The sequence below is a fragment of the Haliotis rufescens genome, unplaced genomic scaffold, assembly GCF_023055435.1.
Source record: "Haliotis rufescens isolate VD_foot unplaced genomic scaffold, xgHalRufe1.0.p SCAF_102, whole genome shotgun sequence".
Lineage (NCBI taxonomy): Eukaryota > Metazoa > Mollusca > Gastropoda > Lepetellida > Haliotidae > Haliotis > Haliotis rufescens.
In genome coordinates this window covers 959,702-986,457 of record NW_025963783.1, presented here as the reverse complement: position 1 = coordinate 986,457, position 26,756 = coordinate 959,702, and the positions used below count along the sequence as shown (strand labels likewise).

At 41.1% G+C, this 26,756-nt stretch overlaps 1 protein-coding gene across 3 annotated transcripts in view; it reads left to right on the top strand.

Moving 5' to 3' along the window:
- The window catches only part of LOC125377865 (sodium- and chloride-dependent betaine transporter-like), a 77,337-nt gene that overhangs the window by 16,970 nt on the left and 33,611 nt on the right, over positions 1-26,756 (top strand). Inside the window, exons 2-3 of one of the 3 annotated variants that reach the window (XM_048391932.1) lie at positions 4,306-4,378; positions 22,485-22,723. In XM_048391932.1, the coding sequence (XP_048247889.1) occupies positions 22,501-22,723 (223 nt within the window). In that variant the 5' untranslated portion in view covers positions 4,306-4,378; positions 22,485-22,500. The remainder of the gene's footprint in view (positions 1-4,305; positions 4,379-22,484; positions 22,724-26,756) is intronic. The other 2 variants (XM_048391933.1, XM_048391934.1) reach the window with 2 other exon arrangements.

The window sequence follows — 26,756 nt, the reverse complement described above, 5'->3', positions numbered from 1 at the left end:
TCAAACTTTAACATTTGAAAAATGAAAACACATATAGTTGATCATATGATCAAGACCGCTGGCGTTGCTTAGTGGTAAAAGCGTTCGCCAAACGTGCCGAAAGTCCAGGTTCGATTCTCTGCATATCATGTGGGAATCCCCCGCCGTGATATTGCTGGAATATTGCCAATATTGCCAAAGTTCTGCAGATGGCACCGGAGTATGTCAAGATTCAACTCTCGGTTGGTCTTCTTCCATTATATCTCACTAGGTGGCGCTACTGGCCTCGCTAGGTCGTTCATTCATCCACAGGGCTGTGTACATGAATAGCGGCACTTTCTTAAAGCGGTTGTCAAATAGGGTTTAATGTCATGGGAAGTTGACCTCAACCGATTCCAGCAGCCCTGCTTTTATCTGATCTATTGCCCTAAGTTTGTGGCTCTGTGACAACACGTGCAAAAGAAAGTCTTTGTTCAGGAGATGCAATGGGCTATTCATGACATATCACAGGCTTTTTCGGATTGTGAACGGCATCGCGATGTCGAATCCGTCCTCCTCGCATAAATATTAACATATCTTCGAGATCTGTCTGAATGAATGGCGAGACAACATTTAAGAAGTACGTTAACTGTTATGTGAAATATTAGAATGATTCCATTCTTTAAGTTGTTTGATTCTTCGGTAGCATTTTTAATAAATGTTGTTCACGAGAGGTTCCTGAATACATGAATCGAGATTACGCTAACCGCACGGGTGACCTATTTCGGCATAGATATATCTAGATCGGTGACGCTAAGCCGGTGACCCGTACCCCGATCCGGACATACCAGTGGAACAGTCACTGACTCACTGACTCACTGACTCACTGACTGACTCACTCACTCACTGATTCACTGACTCACTGACTGACTCACTGACTCACTCAAATCAAATAATTTAATAAAACAACTCAATCAAACAATTTTAATAAAACAACTCAATCAGCTAACTCAATCAATCAACCAATCACTTACCACAAACAATCTATCAATCAAACAATCAATCGTGCTTTCCAAATGCAAGAAAATGGAAATCGAGTGACGGATGCTTGACTCATTGTTAGTCTTTCTACGCCATTGTATCGTTGCTAGTGGTACCAGTTACCAGTTTGGGCTAGACGAAGCATCGACGAAGCAAAGAGTTTAATCAGACGTCTCCTTGAGGAGTGTGAGTGAGTATGGTTTTAACGGCGCTTTTAGCAATATTCCAGCAATATCACGGCGGGGGACACCAGAAATGGGCTTCACACATTGTACCCATGTCGGGAATCGAACCCGGGTCTTCGGCGTGACGAGCGAACGCTTTAACCACTAGGCTACACGACCGCCCCTCCCTTGAGGAAGACTGGTATCACACCTGTGATCCCTGGCGATAAGAAATATGGCATTGCCTACCGTGGCAGCAGTTAGACGTATCAACGTATAATCATAAATTCTCCCCAGCGTAATATATATCTTGTACGTGTGTAAACAGGGTGTGTTTGGTAACTTGAGTAGGAAGCACAAGTGAACGAATGGATGTTTTTTTAAGTTGACAAATGAAAGAAGACAGACTGATTGTGACGCAAATTTAGTGACTGGTGGCCGTGTTTGTTTTCATCATTCGCCAACACACACGCACACACACATACACACACATACGCACGCACGCACGCACACACATTTTGAGTTAGAATTGAAGAAGACTTGTGTTACGAAGCCCCTTCAAGTCGTTATCAATATCCGTAAATGTCTGTGATATTACCCATCCAAAGCCGAATATACATTTAATGTGCTTTCTTGACAACAAATGTTATAATTGGGATAACACTTTCTTAGTAAAGTACAGATGCCCGTCCGGGATTTACCTACACTGTGAGTGAGGCACCCAATCAACAGCACACACAGTCAGCGATCTAACCCAGCCGCCGATGCTTCCACCAAACAAAAAAGTCGGCCAACTGTTAGTCCAGATCACGTACTTTTTGTACCCCTCTGACAAGTGAAGGATTGCACGGCTCCCATGGCCGAAAGCTTCGAACACACAATGCCATTAAGAACGTGGTCAAATGTAACAAATGTTATATTTGGATAACACTTTCTCAGTCAAGTACAGATTCTTGTACTTTTTAGGGTTGAGTTAATAGACGTTGATGGTCGATTATCAATGGACAAACTAAAGTCAAATCTGAACTTATGAATGATTGGTAATGGGCAATGGACAATGGGCAAACGGGAGGCCGGGGTAATTAGCGCCAATTACCTGTTGGCTTCCCTTGTTGCGTTTCCTCTTTTGCTATCTTTTTACTTTTGTTGTTCTTACAGGTACATATATATGTTCTCTGCCTCATAATAAAGACGTTGGCATCCATAAATTTTCTTCCTCACGTGTATCACTTCTTAATGTCTTCAAAGCCTCAATCTAGCTATTTTTTTAAATGTGGAGATATTTGCGTGGACTTTAATATAAACATTTGGGTCATTGTCAACATAAGCATTTAGACATAAACTTTATAGCTAAGGAAATTGCAGGGATGAAGTACACTTTATAGCAAGCTGTGATCTTTTTATCACAATTTAAATATTCTTAATGGAGATCTGTAACTGAGGTTTATGGTAATTTTCCGCAACTCTCACCTCCTGACCAGCTGAACGTCTTAGTGCATTCTGATGCCATTGTAAAATTCCAGGCTGCCCTTCTTTCTGAAATCTATTGCGTTATAAAACTCTCTGTTTGCTGATATTTAATATGTACATATTGTAAAATATTTACGATACATTAAACGTGTAATTCGATGCATGCAATGCAATGAGAACATGAGTGCAATGGATGTAGCGGAAAGGTAGGAGGGTGTATGTATGTAAGCACGAATACCGATACATGAAGGCGGATATTAGTTATGGTTCGATGGATGTTGAAGAATGGTGGGAGGATGGATTATGTATGTAAGCATACACATGTCTCCATGATGGCTGACGTAGACATAATGACATGGTTGTAGGGATAAAGGGGAAAGATGAATGCGACGTGTGTGCGCGTGCATTCATGCGTGCGTGCGTGCATGCAATCAACAGAAACATACACTGCCACATAACAATATGGTCAAATGTTTCTATTTAAGTTGTATATTATCAATTTTTCACTGATTTCGGACAGATTGGGCAATGAACCAAAATGTAGACACGTAGATTCAAAATCGGTCAGACTAGACACTCGTTGATTCAACATCGGCCAGACTGTAGACCCTCGTTGATTCAAAATCGGTCAGACTAGACACTCGTTGATTCAACATCGGCCAGACTGTAGACACTCGTTGATTCAAAATCGGTCAGACTAGACACTCGTTAATTCAACATCGGCCAAACAATAGACACACACTCCTTAATTCAACATCGGCCAGACTGTAGATACTCGTCAATTCAACATCGGCCAGACTGTAGATACTCGTCAATTCAACATCGGCCAGACTGTAGACACTCCTTAATTCAACATCGGCCAGACTGTAGACACTCGTTGATTCAACATCGGCCAGACTGTAGACACTCGTTGATTCAACATCGGCCAGACTGTAGACACTCGTTGATTCAACATCGGTCAGACTGTAGACACTCGTTGATTCAACATCGGTCAGACTGTAGACACTCGTTGATTCAACATCGGTCAGACTGTAGACACTCGTTGATTGAACATCGGCCAGATTGTAGACATTCGTTGATTCAACATCGGCCAGAATGTAGACACTCGTTGATTCAACATCGGTCAGACTGTAGACACTCGTTGATTCAACATCGGTCAGACTGTAGACACTCGTCAATTCAACATCGGTTAGACTGTTGACGCTCGTTGATTCAACATCGGCCAGAATGTAGACACTCGTTGATTGAACATCGGCCAGACTGTAGACACTCGTTGATTCAACATCGGCCAGACTGTAGACACTCGTTGATTGAACATCGGTCAGACTGTAGACTCTCGTTGATTCAACATCGGTCAGACTGTGGACGCTCGTTGATTCAACATCGGCCAGACTGTAGACACTCGTTGATTCAACATCGGCCAGACTGTAGACACTCGTTGATTCAACATCGGCCAGACTGTAGACATTCGTTGATTCAACATCGGCCAGATTGTAGACACTCGTTGATTCAATATCAATATCATTTGAGTATTCGTGATTATATGAACTGGAAGGATCACATAATATAAGAAATGATAAACGTATTAATTACAAATTCCTATATTGTCACGGACCACTGAGTGATTATTCTGCATATAATATGTTCTGCATATAACGATCACATCCTTCAGATCAGGTGACACACCAGACTGCACGCCCAGATGTGAATACAGACGCAATAACCACAGTTTGGACATTAAACCGGTGAGTGTAGACCTTGCTTTAAACCAACTATGTTTAAACTGCTTCCCCGATCCTGCCGTGGATGTCTTATGACGTCACGCATAACGTTTCCACCTGCGTTCTGATGTGTGGATAGTTCAATGGAATCAGTTGTCTCTTAAATATACTTTGTTTAACATTTGGAATCAAATAATGTTAATTTCAGCATTCTCTGTAGTGTCAAAGGAATAGACTTAATGAATGTATATGTTGTTGTTTTGCATATAGGTTGGGTATTCAAGGCCATACAACAATAAGTATAATACGGTGGGGAAGTAAGAAAAACAGTACTGGTTCCATTGATAGGGTGTACATGGCACTTGGGATGGGCATTACAACATGACTGTTTCCACGGGTTTTGATGTACTTGTTGGTAGTAACTTCTACATACAGAGGAAACAGGAATGGTATGGCTATTTGCATTTAGTACGAACTACTAAATGGCTTTATTGCACGTATCTAAATTATTGCTACTTACTGCTGTAACTCAGTCACCCCTGTAACCAAATCACGACCAGTTCACGGCACTGGGCACTAGTTCTCGCGCTGGGGGGCAACAAGCGGAATCCCTCCTTTGTTCCATGGTCTGTAGTCGGTTATTCGCGCACCGGCTATCTACAAGAACATCATATCTTGTAATCTTCTCCGCCTGGACTGGTCTCTGGCTAGCAAGCAAACCTGGCCCCAGTTTACACTGTACCCATTGGAGAACACAGGCTGAGCTGATAGCTCAACTGGGAAATTGTCATCTTACCATGCTTAAATAAACTGCACTTGTATGTACACTTGTGTCATTTAAATATCAGTCTCGTTGCTACTATAATTCTTATGAGTGAGTGAGTATGGTTTTACGCCGCTTTTAGCAATATTCCAGCAATATCACTGCGGGGGACACCACAAATGGGCTTCACACATTGTACCCATGTCGGGAATCGAACCCGGGTCTTCGGCGTGACGAGCGAACGCTTTAACCACTAGGCTACCCGACCGCCCCTCATTCTTATGAAGAGTATTGAAATGAAATATATCCTTTACAAATTTAGCAAGTCTACTCTGACAGAAGGACGACGGCTATTGTAGTGTAATATTTAATTAGTTTTATTTCAGTCTATATGATGTAAGGAAGCATCTTGCTATGTATTTTAAACATGCATACGTAATAATACTTTAGACATAGGGTCGTAAATAAAGCGACAAAACCCTTTCCATATCCAATAGAAATCACTGCATAAACCAGTGTCGAGTGTACAATTCCTACTATATCACGAGCATGCTGACAACCTAGAAACATGATCGGATGAACCGGGATTCGAACTCACGATCCATGATATCTGGCTTCCCAAGAAACGCGACTCTGTGAAAGGAACTAGGAAGCCTTAAGACGAATGGGCCACTTGTGCCCCCCTCAAGTAATGAAATATTTAGACACGTGTGTATAAATTTCAACTCTCATATTTTGCTAACAAGATTTAAGCATTGAAAGCTACTTTTGCTTTGTCATTTCAGCAACTATAATTGAAATTCATAATAACAGTACACAAGTAACACACAGAAATCAGCGCATTCGTATAAAGGTTTATAATCTATGTAAATATAATGTATTTTAAAGATATTTCAAAGAAACGTGAAATCCTTTCTAAACTTAACAGTAAGCAAAACATAAGTATTCCTAACTGAAAGTTATATCTTTCTTAATTTTGTTAACACATAAACAGCATTGCTGCAAATAAATTCGACAAAACCCTTTCCATATTCATAGGAAGTCTCTGCTAAAAGCAGAGTCGATAGTACATTTCCGACTGTATCATGAGCATGTTTATGAAGCACTTCAAATGTGATGATACCAAGTGTTCGCCAAAAGGCGAACGTATGCTTCCTCCACATGTCTACCATAAAACGTTTTGAAAGCTTAACTGAGGCCTTTAACGTTGCAAACTTGATCAAACAATTTCTGACCAACAGTCGTACGACGCTCTTCGAAATCTTGGTAGAAAGAGCATGCTCGATTGTATGTCAAACGTTGTGAAATGTAAACACCAAAAGCTGGAGCTGCTGGAATATTGCTCGATATGAAGGGAAAGTTGACTTTGGGAAAGTTGAAGTCACAGACTTGCAGAGAGTGTTTTATCACTCTGAATCTTTGTGCATAGATTTTATTATACAACGACTGAGGCGGTTTCACTGGTCTCCTTCATGTCAAGCTCAGGTGGGTAAATCAGTGGAAGGGAATTGGCTAGTTGATTGTTATTGAGCGATATCAGATCATCAACATACCTGAAGCTTAATTTAAACTTCTAGGCCAAATAACCGTCTTTTGAAATTGCCAATCCGAGGAGAAATTCCGATTTGTGTGCATAAAGAAACAGATCCGCAAGAATGGATCTGGCTGAGATTGCAACAAGTCAAGCAAATCCTTTGAGTGTTTGAGAATCGACATGCTATTAATATCACTTGTCTCAAAAACCTTCTGTGAATAGAAAGTTTGCATTTATTAATATGTAAAAAAGTGCGATATCAATAAATGTTTCATGATAGGATAAAATCAAATTTGTGATATAAATTTATTCTTTGGTATCATATAATACTAACCCGTTCTGTGTTTATTTACCTTTCTATCGTTATCATTGTTATCATCGAGGCGAGGTAAGGCCTCGGTGGCTCTGGGTGGGTTGGCTTTTGTGGATGACCTTGACATTGGCGGCTGCGCTGGATTAAGTGAGTGAGTGATAATTGGGGATTTAACGACATAAAAGCGTATTTCGCACATGGGTTTGCACGGTATTACTGAGAGATATAAAGCCACACCCTACAAAAGTATAAATAAGTCGGGACTACAAAATAAAGATGCTTACAAGGGTGGGTTTCCAAGACATTGTACGCCTGGGAGGACGTCCACCTCAGAGAAAAAGGACTGTCCTGTTTGTTGACACTTTGTTGTATGCCCTGATACTTGGTCTACATTAATGGGAGGATGGTATCTCCAAGGGTCAGTGTTTCTTTTCCCTATCAAGGCAAGTTAGGTGGTCGTGGGTGTTGATGTAGCACGTTGGTGCTTTGTGGCATCGCTCTTGTGGGTTTTCCTGCAAGTGACAAATGAACTTCAAAATGACTACTCGCGTTTAAGGCTACCTGCTTTTCATTGGAAACTTGCAGTGGTTACCTGCTTCTCAGTCTCTTTAACGACTTTAAAGCCGTTATCGTAAACCAGCTTACTGTGGGGGAAACCAATTGCCACTTACATTGCCACATATATTGGCGGTGGTAGTCGTCATGACAACGGTAGTTGACATTTGGGCCGGTGGGTGGCTACCACATTAGTTTTACTATTTAGGCCAGGGAGTGGTAGTTGCTTTTGCAGGCAATGGTAGTTGCCAGCTATGGTATCTGGGGTCAGGGAGTGGAAGTTGCTTTTGCAGGCAATGTTAGTTGCCAGCTATGGTATCTGGGGTCAGGGAGTGGTAGTTGCTTTTGCAGGCAATGTTAGTTGCCAGCTATGGTATCTGGGGTCAGGGAGTGGTAGTTGCTTTTGCAGGCAATGGTAGTTGCCAGCTATGGTATCTGTTGTCAGGGAGTGGTAGTTGCTTTTGCAGGCAATGTTAGTTGCCAGCTGTGGTATCTGGGGTCAGGGAGTGGTAGTTGCTTTTGCAGGCAATGTTAGTTGCCAGCTATGGTATCTGGGGTCAGGGAGTGGTAGTTGCTTTTGCAGGCAATGTTAGTTGCCAGCTGTGGTATCTGGGGTCAGGGAGTGGTAGTTGCTTTTGTAGGCAATGGTAGTTGCCAGCTATGGTATCTGTTGTCAGGGAGTGGTAGTTGCTTTTGCAGGCAATGGTAGTTGCCAGCTATGGTGTCTTGGGCCAATCAGCGGTAGCTGCTTTTGGCAGCTTGGCATTTGAAAGCTAGGAAGGCCTTTCGTATAATTAAATATGCTACTAGGGCCATGCAGCGGCAGCGGCTAATCGCCATTGGCAATGCAAGTTGCCATGCCAATGGTAGCTTTTTGTGTACTTAGCTACCTTAGTAAGCTCACTGTCACCTGAACACCCTAGGCAATTTTATCCACTCACATGTCCTTTTGTTATTATAGGCATGGGCATCAACCGTTTGGTAGCCCGTGCCTCAACTTTGGCAAATCACGCGAAATACTGTCCATATTAAACAAGGTGGCTGTTGACGACTTGACGATAATGAAATTAACATTGTTTCGATTTACCTTTGAATTTATGATCTCTTAAAACAAACTTTAAATATATAATCTTCTAAAACAAATCGCAGTGTGAACGTGATAGTGCACACATATCCAAACTGCAGATCTGGTGAAGAGAGCAGGCCTTGGTCTCTCTTGTGAGACATGTCACCTCCCCATCTGATGAAAGCGCCCCCACCCCAAAAAAACAAGAACAACAAACAAACAAACAAAACAAAACACCAACAAACCAAAACAAAAACAACAAACCAACAAAAACCAACCAAAAAACACAAACAGAATGCAGTGTACACATATGTTTATTTATTTGGAAATAATATAACTCAAAAGGGGTACGAAATATCACAGGAAATATCAACAGGGGTGTTACTGTGGAATCGTGTGTGCATGTGTTGTAGGTTCTGCGTGGTATTCGTATGTTGAGGATTCATGTTTTCCTCATATAAAATGCATTGTTTTCAAGTTCAAATTTTCAAACTAACCGTGGATATTTTTAATGCATCCCCTAGAGGAAAAAGATAACAATGAGTCACCAGTGAAGTTTTAATTAATTCCATACGCAAATCCATACGCATAATATATTTAAAGTAGCCTGAAGCAACATCCATTAGAATTATTTGAAACATAACTCATCTAAAATAATTTACACATATACATAAATAAATATAGATGTGCTTATCGATATATATATATATATACAAAAATGAGGTAAATGTTCACTCGGTGTACATGTAATATATAATAAAATAATAAAGTCCACGTTAGTCCATCATCATCTGTACAGCGAAAGTACTATGTATGTATGTAAGACTCCACTTTTGATGTAGTAGTTAAACAAATTATAGACAATATATTACAATCTTGCATATTTGAATGGCCGTATGTTAAAACTAGTCTTAGAAATAATTCTGTGACAGATTTCATACATATTAATGTAGAGGCAGTAATAATGTGGATACAATATAAATATTAATTTAAGGCTAATTAAGGCCCATATATGTATGATTATGTAATTGAGATCACTTGATACACGGGAATCATATCGTTTATAGCACATGGACTTTTAATGTGTTCATTATCGGTATTGTCATTATTGGTTTCATACAATTTATTCAGAATGTATTTGAAAGGCATTTTCTTAAAGTTTATTTACATAAATTATATTTGTGTGACATTTAATTAATATTGTCACAGCATATTGGCAGCCCTGAAGTGCCAACTGAACACACATGTATGTACATTAATTTTACATGACGACAATACGGTACGAATAATTTTGATATACTTCAACCCGAACGTCACTGAAAGCTTGACAGTTTAACATCAGAGTGGACGTGTGCATTCTCCATCCCCTAAGGTGTTTCAAGTGTCAGCAATTTGGACATGGAGCCAAATCCTGTAAAAAAAAGCAACAAAACCCTTTCCAAATTCACAAGAAATATGTGTGCAGTGCTATTCCTTTACGTTTGAGAATATGTTTCACAAGATTTATATGTGGTAATTTTCATGACGTATGAAACAGGAAGATACAGTAAGATACCAGACCTTTAAGAATATGTCCGCACTGTCCGCTAAACGACAAAATGTATATAGAAGATGACAATCATGTTTTTACCTCTGTCAGAAAACATGAACACTCACGATACACAAGAAATATGTTTAATACCACTTAATATACCTATTTTCCAAGAATACTATAAGTGATATGTGTGGCGTACTACATGTGTGTATAAGTTTGTGTATGTATTTGTCTACCTCATACAAAGAAAACTACTAATTGCATCAAAAGTATTTCTCTCTATATACATATACTCCTGGGCCATGGACAATCAGACAATTTTATATTTATTTCTGATGTAGATACTAGCACATCTGCCAAGACAAAAACTCACCCAAAACCTCAGCCAGTGCATGATACCCTATCAGAACCAGATACTCAGCCAAACTCTGACCCTCCACCAGAATATGTTATTCAACCAGAACCTTTGAAAAGAAATGACGGACTAACAAAAAGAAAAGAATTTAGGGCCCGCAAACATAGGGAGGTGCTTACTCATTTGACTGTGTCGCTCCAGGTTCGCAACAACTTCGAGCCTCTGGATATTGAAGTTACTCTACCACTGCAAGATCATCGGAGAGGACCACGATCTAAAATTGAGCCTCAATGAGTTGTTCTCCCGATTTAATACAATGAAACTGTAGAGGACTTAAGAAAAATATAATGATCTTCAGCTATTAATTGAAGATTTCCAATGATGAATGTAATGGATGACTAGCTCCTGTGTCCTGTGTTATCATGGGAGATTCGAATGTACATATGAAAATGACATCAATACAAAGGGAATATTACTAGAGGATTTTTTTCTTAAATAACGATTTGTGCATTTTATTGATGGTTCTAACACATATCTACATCCCGCAACTGGCACCCACTCTAGTCTGGACGTATCAGTTGCAGATTATAATTTACAGAGTTAATTTGAATGGTCAGTCCACGATGACCTCTTTGGATATGACCATTTTCCAACCATTTTACAATTTGTGACACAATCCGTCATCATGACAGAGTGAACTGAGCTTTATATGAAATTCTTTGTACAATCAAACTAAAACCTGATGTTTATATCAATGTTCCCGACCCTAAAAAGCTTTACACCAATAAACTTCTTAAATAGCTGATGCATGTATTCCGAAGTCCTCTGCAAATTCTCACATACATAAGACAGGGTTTAACGATGATTGCAAACAAGCTAGGAAGACAAGGGAAAAGGCAGAACGCCACCCTATGATTCATAATCTAAACAGATTCAAAGTCGTAAATGCTAAAGCCCGGTGTACTTCACAACAAAACAAATGCCAGTCTAGTCAAAATGATGTCTCGAAAGTATATGCACGTACACCTATATCCGAAGTATGGAACATGATTCAGACAATTAAACGTAAAGGCTCTAATTCTTGCATACATCATCTTTAAAATGGGGATCAAATGTTCACTAGTAAATCTGATATTGCAAATAAACTGGATGAAACGTTGGCTCAACATTCTTCTTAACCCATGGGCGGCACGGGTGGCCCAGTCGTCTAAGGCGCCGCGATTCGGTTTTGCAGAGTTGCGTCCCTTGAACACATCAGAAACCCATGGTTGTGGGTTCGAATCCCGGTTACCCCCGATTATATTTCTAGGTTTGTCAGCACCATACCTGTGCTCGTGGGTGTCACCGAAGTGGTAAACGTCTGAGACCTGCATCACTTCGGGTTTTCCTCCCACATGAAGCCGACACGCCGTGATATTACTGGAATGCGGCGTGAAACCCAGCTCACTCACTCTTAATCAAATTAGTATGTTACAGTCATTTATTTAAAAATTACTCTTAATTTAATTTGTTTTCATTAAGGGTTGCGTGTTAACGCTTAATGTATTTTTTCACATTAAGAGTAGCGCCCGTGACCCTTAAAGAAAGAACATATTCTTTTACAGTAAGGGTTATCGCCCCTTATCGTCAATAAATCTTATAAACGAAGTTTGATTGGACAAATAGGTTAATTTTTGCTGCAATCGTTAATTTATTTTTTAACATTAAGAGTCTGTTTTTTTCAAATGAAGGACTGTAACATATGTACCTCAATGTAAACAAAATACAAACAGCATCAAGAGATGACAAATATTTATTTCAATTCAGATAATGGGGAAGACTGTTTTATTCAAGAGCTCCATACTTACCTTGTCTGATAACATACATCATCAACCCTTAAAATATTTATCACAATCATGTTTATAAATCCTTTTGATAATAGTGATTCAATCTGCAGGAGAATTTCCTTCTTCATGGCGAGATGCTATATATTTTCCTATACCTACACCTTGACGTGATCATGTTGATCCCTTACATCACCGACCTATTTCATTAACCAGCTGTGGTTGCAAAACCATGGAACGCAAGGTCAATAATAGATTAACATTACTCAGAATCAAATGATCTAATAACCAAAATTATCAAATTTCAAAATCTAAAACAATGTGTTCACTTTCCGAAAAAATATTAACCTCACAAAGACACGGAATGAGATGACACCCCTAAAAAATATGTGAAAGAAGCCAAATTATTAGGTATAATTTTTTATCATAATTTAACCGTTCTGCCTCACATTAAATATATAAGAATAAATGTCTGAAGGCCCTTGCTATTCTTAGTTGTCTAAAAGTGGGGAGGGGATCAGACAGCCCTGCTCGAACTATATAGAGCATTGATGCGCTCTGAACGTGATTTGGGGCACGGGTGGCCCAGTCGTCGAAGGCGCCGCGATTTGCTGTGCAGAGTTGCGTCCCTTGGGCACGCCAGAAACCTACGATTGTGGGTTCGAATCCCGGTTCGCCCCGATTATGTTTCTAGGTTTGTCAGCACCATACCCGTGCTCGTGGGTTTCACTGAAGTGGTAAACGTCTTAGACCTGCATCACTTTGGGCTTTCCTCCCACATCAAGCTGACACGCCGCGATATAACTGGAATAGTGTTAAAAGCGGCGTTAAACCCAACTCACGCACTCACTCTGAACGTGATTATGACCCTGTGGTTGAGACTGTGAAAATAATGTAATGGTATTGGATGCCATCCTTGATCAGGGCCTTCAGCTGTGCCTTGGTGCCTTCAGAACGTCTCCCTTTAATGCGTGGAACCTGATTGTCTATCCCTAATACAACGCCGCATAAAGCTATCCTTACAGTACATCACACAACTTTTTTTCAAATCAACCTAATTCAGCTTATGACTGCGTTTCTAATCCTCTCTATGATCATTGTGATCATTAAAAAACAATATCTACTCCAAACTTAGAATAAGACTAAAACCTGAAATTTCTGCCTCAACTGGATCCCAATAACATATCTCCCACCCAAATTCTGTCGACCCTTTCTAGCAGGTTGATCTTTCGTCAACAAAACTAGACAAATCAGACACTAATCAGCTGATGTATCATCAAGAATATAAATCAATTAAGAAGCACCTACAATAATTACAAATCTATATATTTTACATATGGATCCAAATATGTTTATGCAGCGCCAGTAAGGTTTGACGGACACTCTCAGGCCACTGACGATTGTGACACAAGATGGAGAGGCTTTTCGGTTGCGAGAGGTTTTATTTCCGAACACCACGAGGCGAGTACAAAATAAAGAGAGAGAGAAGAGCGAAGACAAGGGAGGTAACTCGGGAGTCTTCCGTACCGCTAATAACCAGCCAACACTATTGGCGTAACTTCTTCTTTCCTTCTCCAGAAGGCCAGTAACAGAAACTGAGTAAAGAATTGGGCTTTCTGCCTGGGAATTAAGATGGACATAATGGTGGCACCATACACTAACCGCGGTGTGAACTAAATGTAACACAAACATTGCCTATAATGTACGAGAAAAGGTAACATTATGGGAATAGTGACAAACAAAATGTATGGAGCATAGGATAGACCGTCATAGGGTAGACTGCCCTCAAGTCTATGGGAGTATTCTGCCCAACACACTGTGTGAGTCCACAATGACTCGCTTGAGAATAAACTCACAGATTGTCTATATCAGTCAAGGACGTAGTCACGTAAACGGCTGGGTAAATGACGTGAGCGTGTAGGGTACCTCTGTGTCTGTACCTGACTAGTCACGGGTTCAGAGGTGTAGACATGGCCGGGAATATCGCTGACTGTATCTTCTTGGTCTGTTTGGATAGTAGGGGAACTGCAGGCTGGTGCAGGCATCTCATGAGTCTGATACTCGGGTATAGGGTCATTCTCTGGAGGACTAGAAAGGGTTAGAGGAATATGAGGGGGGTCTGGTGGTTGATGGCAGCTTGCCATTGACTTGTCTCCTTCAGTGTCGTCATCCTCATTGGCCCCTGCATGAGGGCGTACTGACGTCAGCGGCATGAAATTAGGTACTGTGAAGCACTCAGACTGTTTCACTCTGTATGAAGCACTTCTCAACTGCTTCCCGGCAAACTTTTGAATGTTGCACCAAGAACCATCTGAGTGGACCACAAGGTAGCGGTCTCTAGCTCGAGTCTTGTTACGGTCTGTGTGAAGATAAACCAGGTCACCAACCTGTACCTGGGCACTAGAGGGTAGAACTCCCTTCGGGGCTTTTGACTTCTGGCTGTGGCGGTGATTACTGGAACGCTGGGAATGTTGGTCAGTTATCAACTGCCTGTCGCTGATAGGTAACTGACTGTTAGTGAATTGGTCCCGTTGTGTCCACATTTCTCTGGCCGATAGGCCCCGTCCCCGTATACGAGCGTTCAACCGGGCTAGGGTCACACAAAGCGTCAGAACTATGACAGAGCCACCCAAAGGATCTTGGCGTAGAAGTTCTTCTTCTAGCTCTTGGACGGCTCTTTCGGCAACAGGGTTTTTATTGACATTCTTCACTCTCCCTATCTCAAGATTTATTCTGTGCTTGTGAAGGAGCTTATCATTGATGATAGAGGCAAATCCGGTGGCAGGGTCTGTTCTGATCACAGCTACTGGACCATCTAATGGTCTGAGTTCAACGCAAAGGCGTATGAGACCATCGCGTAGTGTATCTCCCCTCTCATTTTCGATGAGACATGCGCTGGTGTACGAGGTTACTGTTTCTCGCAAGACAAGAATGAGTTGTCGTGACCGCTTCAAGACATCTGCAGCAAACGACGTACCTATTGATTCTGGGGGGTCAGAGGTCGACTGTTCTATGATGGTATGGGTCATCTTCTGTAATGATGAGCATTGATGGCAACTCTTCGTTGTTTGATCTATAGCTCTATCCATGTCGAGAGCATAGAAGAAACGGTGCACTACCTGTTTAAGTTGGTGGGAGGAGGGATGGTCTAACTGGATATGTATGGATGTGAGTAAACCATCTAGGACTTTGCGGGGTACTGCTATGAGTTCACGAGTTGGGGCTAGAGGTTCAACTCTTGGCACAACCAACAATCCATCCTAAGCTATGGTGACTGAATGGAGATACCTCTTGACATCCTTGATGTTGATGAGCTTCTTAGATGGCCTGGTACCCTGAAGCAGGTGAGCATGGGTCCTTCTCATATCTTGACAGTCAGATTGTATGTCGTGCCACGCAGCTCTGCTGGTGAAGGGTAACTTAGCATCTCCGGTGATGATTTCTTGAACTGACATTGTACGGACAACCGAGTCTTCAGTTTTCCGGACAAAGGAGCAAATTTGACAAGTTGGCTCAGTACAGTCAGGTGCGTTCCGACTTGAGAAGTCTGAGGGTACATTTGACGATCAAGCCAGGTGACGAATAGTAGCCTGATATCGACTGACTGTGGAAAGGAAAGTTGATACGCGTGGGCTCGCTGAGAATTCACCCCTGCACAATTTCTCAAATGCCTGAACACAAGGCTTGCTGTCAGTAAGAATGCATGTGTTGTGGTGAGATTGGATGATGAAGGGGCTGAAGTGTTTCGTGCCGCAGCAACAGAAAGCGCTTCAATTTCACAGGGAAGCCATGAAACCTGGCGTCCACGAAGTTTGGCACTAAAGAAACCTGCAAGAAGTTGCCTACTGTCGCGTGTGACGTAAAGTGTTGCTCCGACACCACGAGACTTGACAGCACCATCGGTCACGATCCATAACTGATCCTCCGGACGTGGGAGCACAATAGTACGGTTGGAACTCAATGCAGCCTGGGCCTCAGCAAAGGCTGTTGACAAGTCGTCTGACCATATGATTTTGTCTTTGCTTTGTGAACCTGCTAAGGCTTCATCCAACGGTGAAATGAGGGTGGCACATCCATGAATGACACGGGCTAGTACTTTATAAGCTCCAATGAACGAACGAAGTCCCCGTGTTGTCTCTGGAGGAGCGCATGTCGAGAGGGTCGCTATTCGGTGGGCGCTAGCGTGAATGGTGCCTCGGTTCCATATCCAACCCAGAATCGTGACCGTAGAAGGACAGATAACAGTCTTAGCGGCTGACAGATGGAGACCATTCCGGTGTAGGGCCTGTAAGACACGCTTCCATGTATGTAAGAGCTCTTCATGGGTATCCCCACCACAGTACAAGTCATCAGCAAGTTTAGCAACTACTCCCTCTTCAAGTAATTCTCCTAGCACTCGGCACATGAGCTCTTCAAGAGCAGTTTCTGACCCCGGCATGCCCATGGCTGACCTGGCATAGACTCTCACTCCTCTGAAGGGGTTCGCTACACAACAGTACTTCATAGACTCACGTGAGAGTGGAATCTGGTAAAAGGCATTTGTGAGGTCTGTGCTAATGATGTGTCTCCATTGGGCTATTTGGCGTAACGTTGAGTCAACATCAGGCATCAGGGATGGTTGTGGCTTACTGTAACGTCCAACGTCTGCAAAGGCAGTGACCAACCGGAAGCCTCCGCTAGACTTCTTGACTAGGAAGGATGGGTTTAAGTACTCTACGCAGATATTGGCATCCTCAGGTCTGACGAAGACACCCAAGTCTTCGAGTTCGTTGAACTTTGTCTGTAGTTCTAAAAGTCTGTCCCTGGAATATTGGGGAACACGTCCTTTGCGCTGCGGCGGTAGTACAGGTCCCATGTTCACAACAGCTTGGAATGGACCGGACTTCCCGTTATAACCCTGGAACCGGGGGTCAAAAACAGTGTCATACTCTTCAAGAAGCGACTTGAAACTGGCCACTACCAATGGGGGAATAGTAGAATCAGGATCTAAATTGACATGGCTAGAGTAGTTTGCGCCCTGGTGATGAACAGTTGAGGTTTTAAGACACGAAGTTGGAGGGTCATGGGCTGTCGCATTGTTGTCCTGTAGGATAGCAACTGGTCTGACTTGACAAAAGTGTTCATGTCGTCTCACGGCCTGTGGACTATAAGTCAAATTTGGGATGCGGATCCTGCCTGAGACACTTGTTAAGAGGCTAGGTGGAGGCCACATGTAGTCGTCTTTTGTAGTCACTTGTCTAGAGTCGATACGTGGCTCAACTGCCACGGTTCCATCTTGAGAGTACATGTCGTCGGGAAGGCTGACCTCCAGATATTCACCAGGCTATACTGTAGCAACATGGGGAGCTCGTATAAGGCTTGCACGCCGCACAGTGTGACGAGTGGTCGGTTCGTCGGTAGAGCCATAAGTATATGTAGCATTGTCACCGACGTGCACTTGTCGTTTAGCTGGTCGAGTGTAGACATCATTGCACTCAAGGAAGGGGGTTCCTGCAATGACATCGACATCGAGGTCCTTAACCACCAAGCCTTCGAACAAAAACTGTTTGTCATCGCGCGCAAATGTCATGCAGGTCTCTCCAACGACTTCTAGGGGCGAGGATCCATCTGCTTGATGGGCTGACTGTGATGACTTGGTAATCTTAGCATCTAGACGTATTGCGGCTGACAGGCGAATCATGTTGCCGGTTGCTCCAGAGTCGAGTGTGAGGCGGACACCATGATGATGGTGGAAAACATCAATATATGGAGATTGGCGGACCTGGATCCTAAGTGCTGAGAGGTTAGACTTAGATGATGTTGGGGGCTCGATGGTGAAAACATCCTCTGTCTCCTCATTGTCATTGTCGTTTATGTCTAAAATGTGCGATATCTGTCTAGCCTTCGTCATGTATTTCCTGTCCCGTTCTGGCAGGTGTGAACACACACTGAGGAAGTGGCGTATGTCTGAACGACCAGCTTGGCTGCACAGAGGGCACATCTTGTTTGGGCGTTGGGGGGAGGTCTTTGGAGGTCTGTTGGTAAATGGAGATCTTCGGTTGCCATCTGAGGACGCTGCAGCCCTCATAATCTTCACGTCATCCCCTGTCCGTATTTCATCTAGGAGAGATGAAAGCGCCTGTGAGACTTCCGGTTTGATGGAAGCTAAGGTCCGTGAGCGTAGTTCGGTTCAATATCTTTGCTTGACCAGTCTTGGCAATTCAGGGTGAATCAATCGTAGCCATGTGAGTATAACAAAGTTCTCTAAAGTGGGAGAAAGTTCCTCGTCCTCGTTGATTATCACTCCATGGTGCGTAATAGCACCCTCCCAACGCAAGAGATTGTCCTCAATAAAGGCCATGAGGCGCTGATATAAATCTTCTGGGCGTTCCTCAGGGTCAAGCTTAATGTCAGAAAAGTCTATGAAGTGAGCTCCGGTAGACTCATAATCATAATCTTCACGTCATCCCCTGTCCGTATTTCATCTAGGAGAGATGAAAGCGCCTGTGAGACTTCCGGTTTGATGGAAGCTAAGGTCCGTGAGCGTAGTTCGGTTCAATATCTTTGCTTGACCAGTCTTGGCAATTCAGGGTGAATCAATCGTAGCCATGTGAGTATAACAAAGTTCTCTAAAGTGGGAGAAAGTTCCTCGTCCTCGTTGATTATCACTCCATGGTGGGTAATAGCACCCTCCCGACGAAGGAGATTGTCCTCAATAAAGGCCATGAGGCGCTGATATCAATCTTCTGGGCGTTCCTCAGGGTCAAGCTTAATGTCAGAAAAGTCTATGAAGTGAGCTCCGGTAGACTGAAATCCATAATGGAGTCTGATAACTTGCCAGATCTGACCAATGGATGTAGAATTCTTCACACTAGTGTTCCTTGAGATAACGGGGCAATAATTGGCTACTTGTCCAAGCATAAGTTCCAGGGCACTGACCTTTTGTAGAGCTGTTCGTCGCAACGCGACGGGAACCTCCTCATTATCATCCGTAAATCCACGCAAGGGAGCATGGGCGGTTTTCTTGAGCCATGTAGCACCTGTCGCTAGGGATGGAGCAAAGTTCCGATCTAGTGACAATGTATACAAAAGATTTTGACGCCAGTTCTCAAATGAATTAACTGTCTCGTGTTTGGTTAAACACCACTGTTTAGGTGCTCTCGCAGTACTAGCCATGATGAGGGTGTAACTTGTGCTATCCAGTAAAAGCAATACTGACCGATCGTCTGCTGTGAAGCGATTGTGATACTTTGAGTGTTTTGCACGATCCAACCGAATGTCAGGTGTGGGAACTTGTCCGTAGCGCTGCCACCACGCCAGTAAGGTTTGACGGACACTCTTAGGCCACTGACGATTGGGACACAAGATGGAGAGGCTTTTCGGTTGCGAGAGGTTTTATTTCCGAACACCACGAGGCGAGTACAAAATAATGAGAGAGAGAAGAGCGAAGACAAGGGAGGTAACTCGGGAGTCTTCCGTACCGCTAATAACCAGCCAACACTATTGGCGCAGCTAAAACAGCACTTTACACCACTTCTAATTCCATGCAGCCTGTTATCAGATGTTGCATCAGAGATATAATGCAGAAGAAATGGTACAGACACTTGTCTGTATTGTTTTTTTCCATCACAAGCGATAAATATTTCATGTCGTTACTACAAGAAGTCTTAACATTCCGTAAAGGTACACACAGGCAAATTGCTCTGAGCTGAGCAGATATATTTGTGTTGAAAACTTTTGATTTTTTAAAAAGCAATTTTAATAACTTTAAGTATTATATATTGTTATGTTGACATTCTGTGACAGAAATGAAACTTCTACACATTAATTCTTAAAATGATATACAATGATATACTTTGACATACTTCTGGCAGAGGAGTATAAATCAAGGGAAAAATAATTCTACATAAAAAGTACATAAAAAGTATTATGGCAAAATGGGAGTTCATGGCAAATTGAATACATGTTTTATAACCTTTATTATTCATAGTAGCATACTGGCAAGACAGAGGTACGTCGCCTTTAACTTACCATACATTGTTTTCATACAATAAGGAGAAGTGACCTGATCCTTCTACACCGGGTTTATTCTACCCGCGTTGTTAATGCTTTCGCTCGTCACCATTTTCCTCATGGGTTCACTGTATGTCAAGTGTCTTATTGATGGACTATTGCTAAAAGTGGCGTTAACCCTCATGGTGCCTGGACGTCATGGTGCCTTACTGCCGCACTGTGATGACGTCGCGGTTTCAAAAACATATACATTGTATCAAAAGTGTTACAACGTTCTTATTTCTTCACACAGTGTAACCAAATTGTATAACATGCAACTCGAGTTGATTGTCTTTCCATCCGTATTTGAAGTCACCAAATCCAAAATATCTATGCACTGCCTAGCCCTCGATTAAAGTGCTTGTATTATAAGTTTCCTACTTTTCTACATTAATCGTAATATGGAAGTACCCGAATATGTCAAGTAAAGTCAAGTTAGCGCCTTTGTTTGAAATCTAAATGTCCTATAATTCATATCTTGGCAAGTACATGTCCTAACGGTGACAGACATATAACATTTATATTCACTGAGAATTTTCCGTGAGTTATATTTACCGATAAAAAATCCCGACGAAATTGTCCGTGTTTTTGACGTCAAAACATAATTGACGGAAGGGGTCGTGATTAGTTCATATGCAGGTTGTTTCAAAGATTATGTCGCAATACGTATGACAGTTTGGAATGTATATCTTGAAGACATTCCGGTAACATCCATGTATGTTTACATACACGTAACTATTATTATATCAGACAGCCAATTGGAAAAAGAAATCTGATCGGACTGGTTAGAACGATTTACTTGTCCCCACTGTACAGTTATTGGCGTAAGAGTACTAACATTTAGTCGGCCACGGAAGTTTTTGTTCAAGTATTGCATATGTTTATCGACTGTGTGTCATGGCGATTCAGCACGGCGCTAGAGACGAAACGACAGTGCAGATTGTCTTTTTGTTTATGATGCTGATTTACAGAAAATATTCAAATCAAAGATATGGAAAGATAGCTATAATCGTTAATATTAAGGTTGTATAGTGTATATTTATGGGCAGGAAGTTCATGATCAAAACCTAAACATTGAATGGCCAAGCCCGAAGTGATCAACAGGGCACGTTCGCATCATAGCAGTGCCGCGATTTCTTGTTTACCGGTTGTCCTACATACTCGCCCGTTCAGACAAATAACTGCTACTGTTTTCATATCAAATGGCCACGAGTCATGTGTGATTGCTCAAACAACCTGACCGTGTGAGTGACTTGCCCAAACTGTTTCACATTTTGTCGCAAAAGGAGCTTTCAAAAGTGTGGCCACGACATCTAACGTGAGTTGACGCCATATTGTAAACAAATTGTGTCCAGGTCGGTTCCACATGTGGTAGCTCGGCCCCCGTTTCTGTCGATGGTACACGCGATACAAACATAATGCAACTACTGAAAACATCAACATAACTTCTACAATGATGCCAGCAATACCTTTTGAATTTAGGTTAATCGCTTATGGATACGCTGTGGTGTTAAGTTCGATTTCGATTTATTTTTCCTTCCTTATATTTACCGATAAAAAATCCCGACGAAATTGTCCGTGTTTTTGACGTCAAAACATAATTGACGGAAGGGGTCGTGATTAGTTCATATGCAGGTTGTTTCAAAGATTATGTCGCAATACGTATGACAGTTTGGAATGTATATCTTGAAGAAATTCCGGTAACATCCATGTATGTTTACATACACGTAACTATTATTATATCAGACAGCCAATTGGAAAAAGAAATCTGATCGGACTGGTTAGAACGATTTACTTGTCCCCACTGTACAGTTATTGGCGTAAGAGTACTAGCATTTAGTCGGCCACGGAAGTTTTTGTTCAAGTATTGCATATGTTTATCGACTGTGTGTCATGGCGATTCAGCACGGCGCTAGAGACGAAACGACAGTGCAGATTGTCTTTTTGTTTATGATGCTGATTTACAGAAAATATTCAAATCAAAGATATGGAAAGATAGCTATAATCGTTAATATTAAGGTTGTATAGTGTACAAGCTGTGATTGTACAAGATAATTGACAACTAATTGTGTATGCATATATATTATCAAATACACATAAGTAATCTCTTCAGAAAATGGAATATATTATCAGCTCGTATTTCTTTGATTGTGTAGGTAACGACTGTCCGCGATGGCCTCGGAGCAACTTGAGGAACTGACCAGAGCAATCGCTCTTGAATCTGTGGGTGCCTGTTCGGATGGATGCACAGAGATGGACCGAACTCCACCTGCACCTAAATCTTCCAGGGATCAGTGGTCAACCCGACTGGACTATATTATGTCCATGATAGGCTACTGTGTTGGTTTTGGGAATTTATGGAGATTCCCTTACATCTGCAACAGGAATGGTGGAGGTACGTGCATACCACTTGTATGTGGGACCGACCATTAGTATCTCTCGGACTATATGTCGACATGTGTATAGGTGTATAGGTGGAGGTACGTGCATACCATTTGTATGTGGGACCGACCATTAGTTTCTCTCGGACTATATGTCGACATGTGTATAGGTGTATAGGTGGAGGTACGTGCATACCAACTGTATGTGGGACCGACCATTAGTTTCTCTCGGATTATAAGTGTACATGTGTATAGGTGTATAGGTGGAGGTACGTGCATACCAACTGTATGTGGGACCGACCATTAGTTTCTCTCGGACTATATGTCGACATGTGTATAGGTGTATAGGTGTATAGGTGTATAGGTGTAAAGGTGTATAGGTGTATAGGTATATAGGTGTATAGGTATATAGGTGTATAAGTGTACATGTGTATAGGTGTATAGGTGTATAGGTATATAGGTGTATAGATGTATAGGTGTATAGGTGTATAGGTATATATAGGTATATAGGTGTATAGGTATATATAGGTATATAGGTGTATAGGTGTATAGGTCTATAAGTGTACATGTGTAGAGGTGTATAGGTGTATAGGTGTATAGGTGTATAGGTGTATGGGTATATAGGTGTATAGCTGTATAGGTGTATAGGTGTATAGGTATATTGGTGTATAGGTGTATAGGTGTATAGGTGTATAGGTGTATATGTGTATAGGTGCATAGGTATATAGGTGTATATCTATATAGGTGTATAGGTATATAGGTGTATAGGTGTATAGGTGTATAGGTGTACATGTGTATAGGTGTATAGGTGTATAGGTGTATAGGTGTATAGGTATATAGGTGTATATGTATATAGGTGTATAGGTATATAGGTGTATAGGTGTATAAGTGTATAAGTGTACATATGTATAGTTGTATAGGTGTATAGGTGTATAGGTGTATAGGTGTATAGGTATATAGGTGTATAGGTGTATAAGTGTACATGTGTATAGGTGTATAGGTGTATAGGTGTATAGGTATATAGGTGTATAGGTGTATAGGTATATAGGTGTATAGGTGTATAGGTGTATAGGTGTATAGGTATATAGGTATATAGGTGTATAGGAGTATAGGTATATAGGTGTATAAGTGTACATGTGTATAGGTATATAGGTGTATAGGTGTATAGGTGTATAGGTATATAGGTGTATAGGTGTATAGGTGTATAGGTGTATAGGTATATAGGTGTATAAGTGTACACGTGTATAGGTGTATAGGTGTATAGGTGTATAAGTGTACACGTGTATAGGTGTATAGGTGTATAGGTGTATAGGTGTATAGGTGTATAGGTGTATAGGTGTATACGTATATAGGTGTATAGGTGTATAAGTGTATAGGTGTATAGGTGTATAAGTGTACACGTGTATAGGTGTATAGGTGTATAGGTGTATAAGTGTACACGTGTATAGGTATATAGGTGTATAGGTGTATAGGTGTATAGGTGTATAGGTATATAGGTGTATAGGTGTATAGGTGTATAAGTGTACACGTGTATAGGTGTATAGGTGTATAGGTATATAGGTGTATATATATATAGGTGTATAGGTATATAGGTGTATAGGTGTATAGGTATATAGGTGTATAGGTATATAGGTGTATAGGTGTATAGGTGTATAGGTGTATAGGTGTATAGGTATATAGGTGTATAAGTGTACATGTGTAGAGGTGTATAGATGTATAGGTGTATAGGTATATAGGTGTATAGGAGTATAGGTATATAGGTGTTTAGGTGTATAGGTGTATAGGTGTATAGGTATATAGGTGTATAGGTGTATAGGTATATAGGTGTATAGGTGTATAGGTATATAGGTGTATAGGTGTATAGGTGTATAGGTATATAGGTGTATAGGTGTATAGATGTATAGGTGTATAGGTGTATAGGTGTATAGGTGTATAGGTATATAGGTGTATAGGTATATATAGGTATATAGGTGTATAGGTATATAGGTGTATAGGTGTATAGGTGTATAGGTATATAGGTGTATAGGTGTATAGGTGTATAGGTATATAGGTATATAGGTATATAGGTGTATAGGTATATATAGGTGTATAGGTGTATAGGTATATAGGTGTATAGGTGTATAGGTGTATATGTATATAGGTGTATAGGTGTATAGGTATATATAGGTGTATAGGTGTATAGGTATATAGGTGTATAGGTGTATAGGTATATAGGTATATAGGTATATAGGTATATAGGTGTATAGGTATATATAGGTGTATAGGTGTATAGGTATATATAGGTGTATAGGTGTATAGGTATATAGGTGTATAGGTGTATAGGTGTATAGGTATATAGGTATATAGGTATATAGGTGTATAGGTATATATAGGTGTATAGGTGTATAGGTATATAGGTGTATAGGTGTATAGGTGTATAGGTGTATAGGTGTATAGGTATATAGGTGTATAGGTATATAGGTGTATAGGTGTATAGGTGTATAGGTATATAGGTGTATAGGTGTATAGGTGTATAGGTGTATAGGTGTATAGGTATATGAAAATACGGAAGTGGATGTTGGTCAGTGCGTTAAGGGGATGTCTTCCTGTGTGATTTTGTAATCGCTGCTAAACACGAACTGTCCTGTATGTGAAGGTTGTAACGACATTGTGTCATGAAGTAAGACGAGTTCTATGGATGAACAACTTCTTTATTACAATTAGTGCGACGTGTCGGTGTAGATCCTAACACCTTTATCAAGCAAGTGATATTGATAAAGGTGTTGGGATCTCCACCGAAACGTCGCACTAATTGTAATAAAGAAGTTGTTCATCCATAGAACTCGTCTTACTTCATCACACCAACTTCTAAATGCCACTCAAAGAAGACATTGTGTTAGTCAATCAATCTATCGCCGATATGACGAGTGGACGCACATACTGAAAATCCAATCGTCAGACATATAGTTTTATATAAAATAATTTCTAGTTTACGACATGCTGCATTTTGCTTAGGGCAAATCCGTATGGGAGTAGTGCATACCGACCCCTTAACTATACCGTGTTATTGTAACCATCTTGAGGGTCATCATGACTATATATGCATCAATGTAGTAATATGTATGCCTGTACTGACTAAAATCAATGCCATCATATGTAAAGCAAATGTTTATACCTGTTAATTGAAAATGTTTTACTTTATTTCTAGGCAGAATTTGCCATACCAGAACGTTTTGTTCTGCATCTAGAACTAAAACATCAGTGTTACCGTGTACATGTCCGAGAATTCCCATGTACATGTGTATTTATGATAATGTGTATTCATGTGTATTTATAATAATGGGTGTTCATGTACATGTGTATTTAAAAAGATGTGTGTTCACGTAGAGTGTATTTATAATAATGGGTGTTCATGTAAATCCGGTCTTTGTTGATTTATGATAATGGCTGTGTATTTATGATAATGTGTGTTCATGTAGAGTGTATTTATAATAATGTGTGTTCATGTAGAGTGTATTTATGAAGATGTGTGTTCATGTACATGTGTCATCCCAAGTAACATTGCATGAAAAGTTGTCATAGAGGTTATCACGCGAGTGTGTTTGGGGATGGTAAATATCCTGCATTAGGAATAAACATTGTATTTAGCGAGCCTTGGCGAGCTAAATACATAGTGTTTATTCCTAATACAGGATATTTACCATCCCCAAACACACAAGCGTGATAACCTCTTTATCATATAATGTCATTCTTTAGTTCTGTGCTTAAAAATCGCTTTCCCTCTCTCACAAACATAATCGAAACATTGCGAGTTTTCCTGCAATGCGCGCATTAATATTTATTACGTCAGAGGGTAAGTGACGTGTCAGTCGGACAGTGACAGTAGCCAATATAGTTCCAACTGAAATCTATTTCTTATACAGTGGCGAAGCAACATAAACGCAAAACAACAATTGTTTTTAATTGCCTTTTGCGGCAATCCAGCGGTCTGTTCGCTAGAGTAACTGCCCTTTGTCCAAGGGAAGCTACTCTAACTCTAGTCTCTGAGACGTCACGGCCACGGTCAGA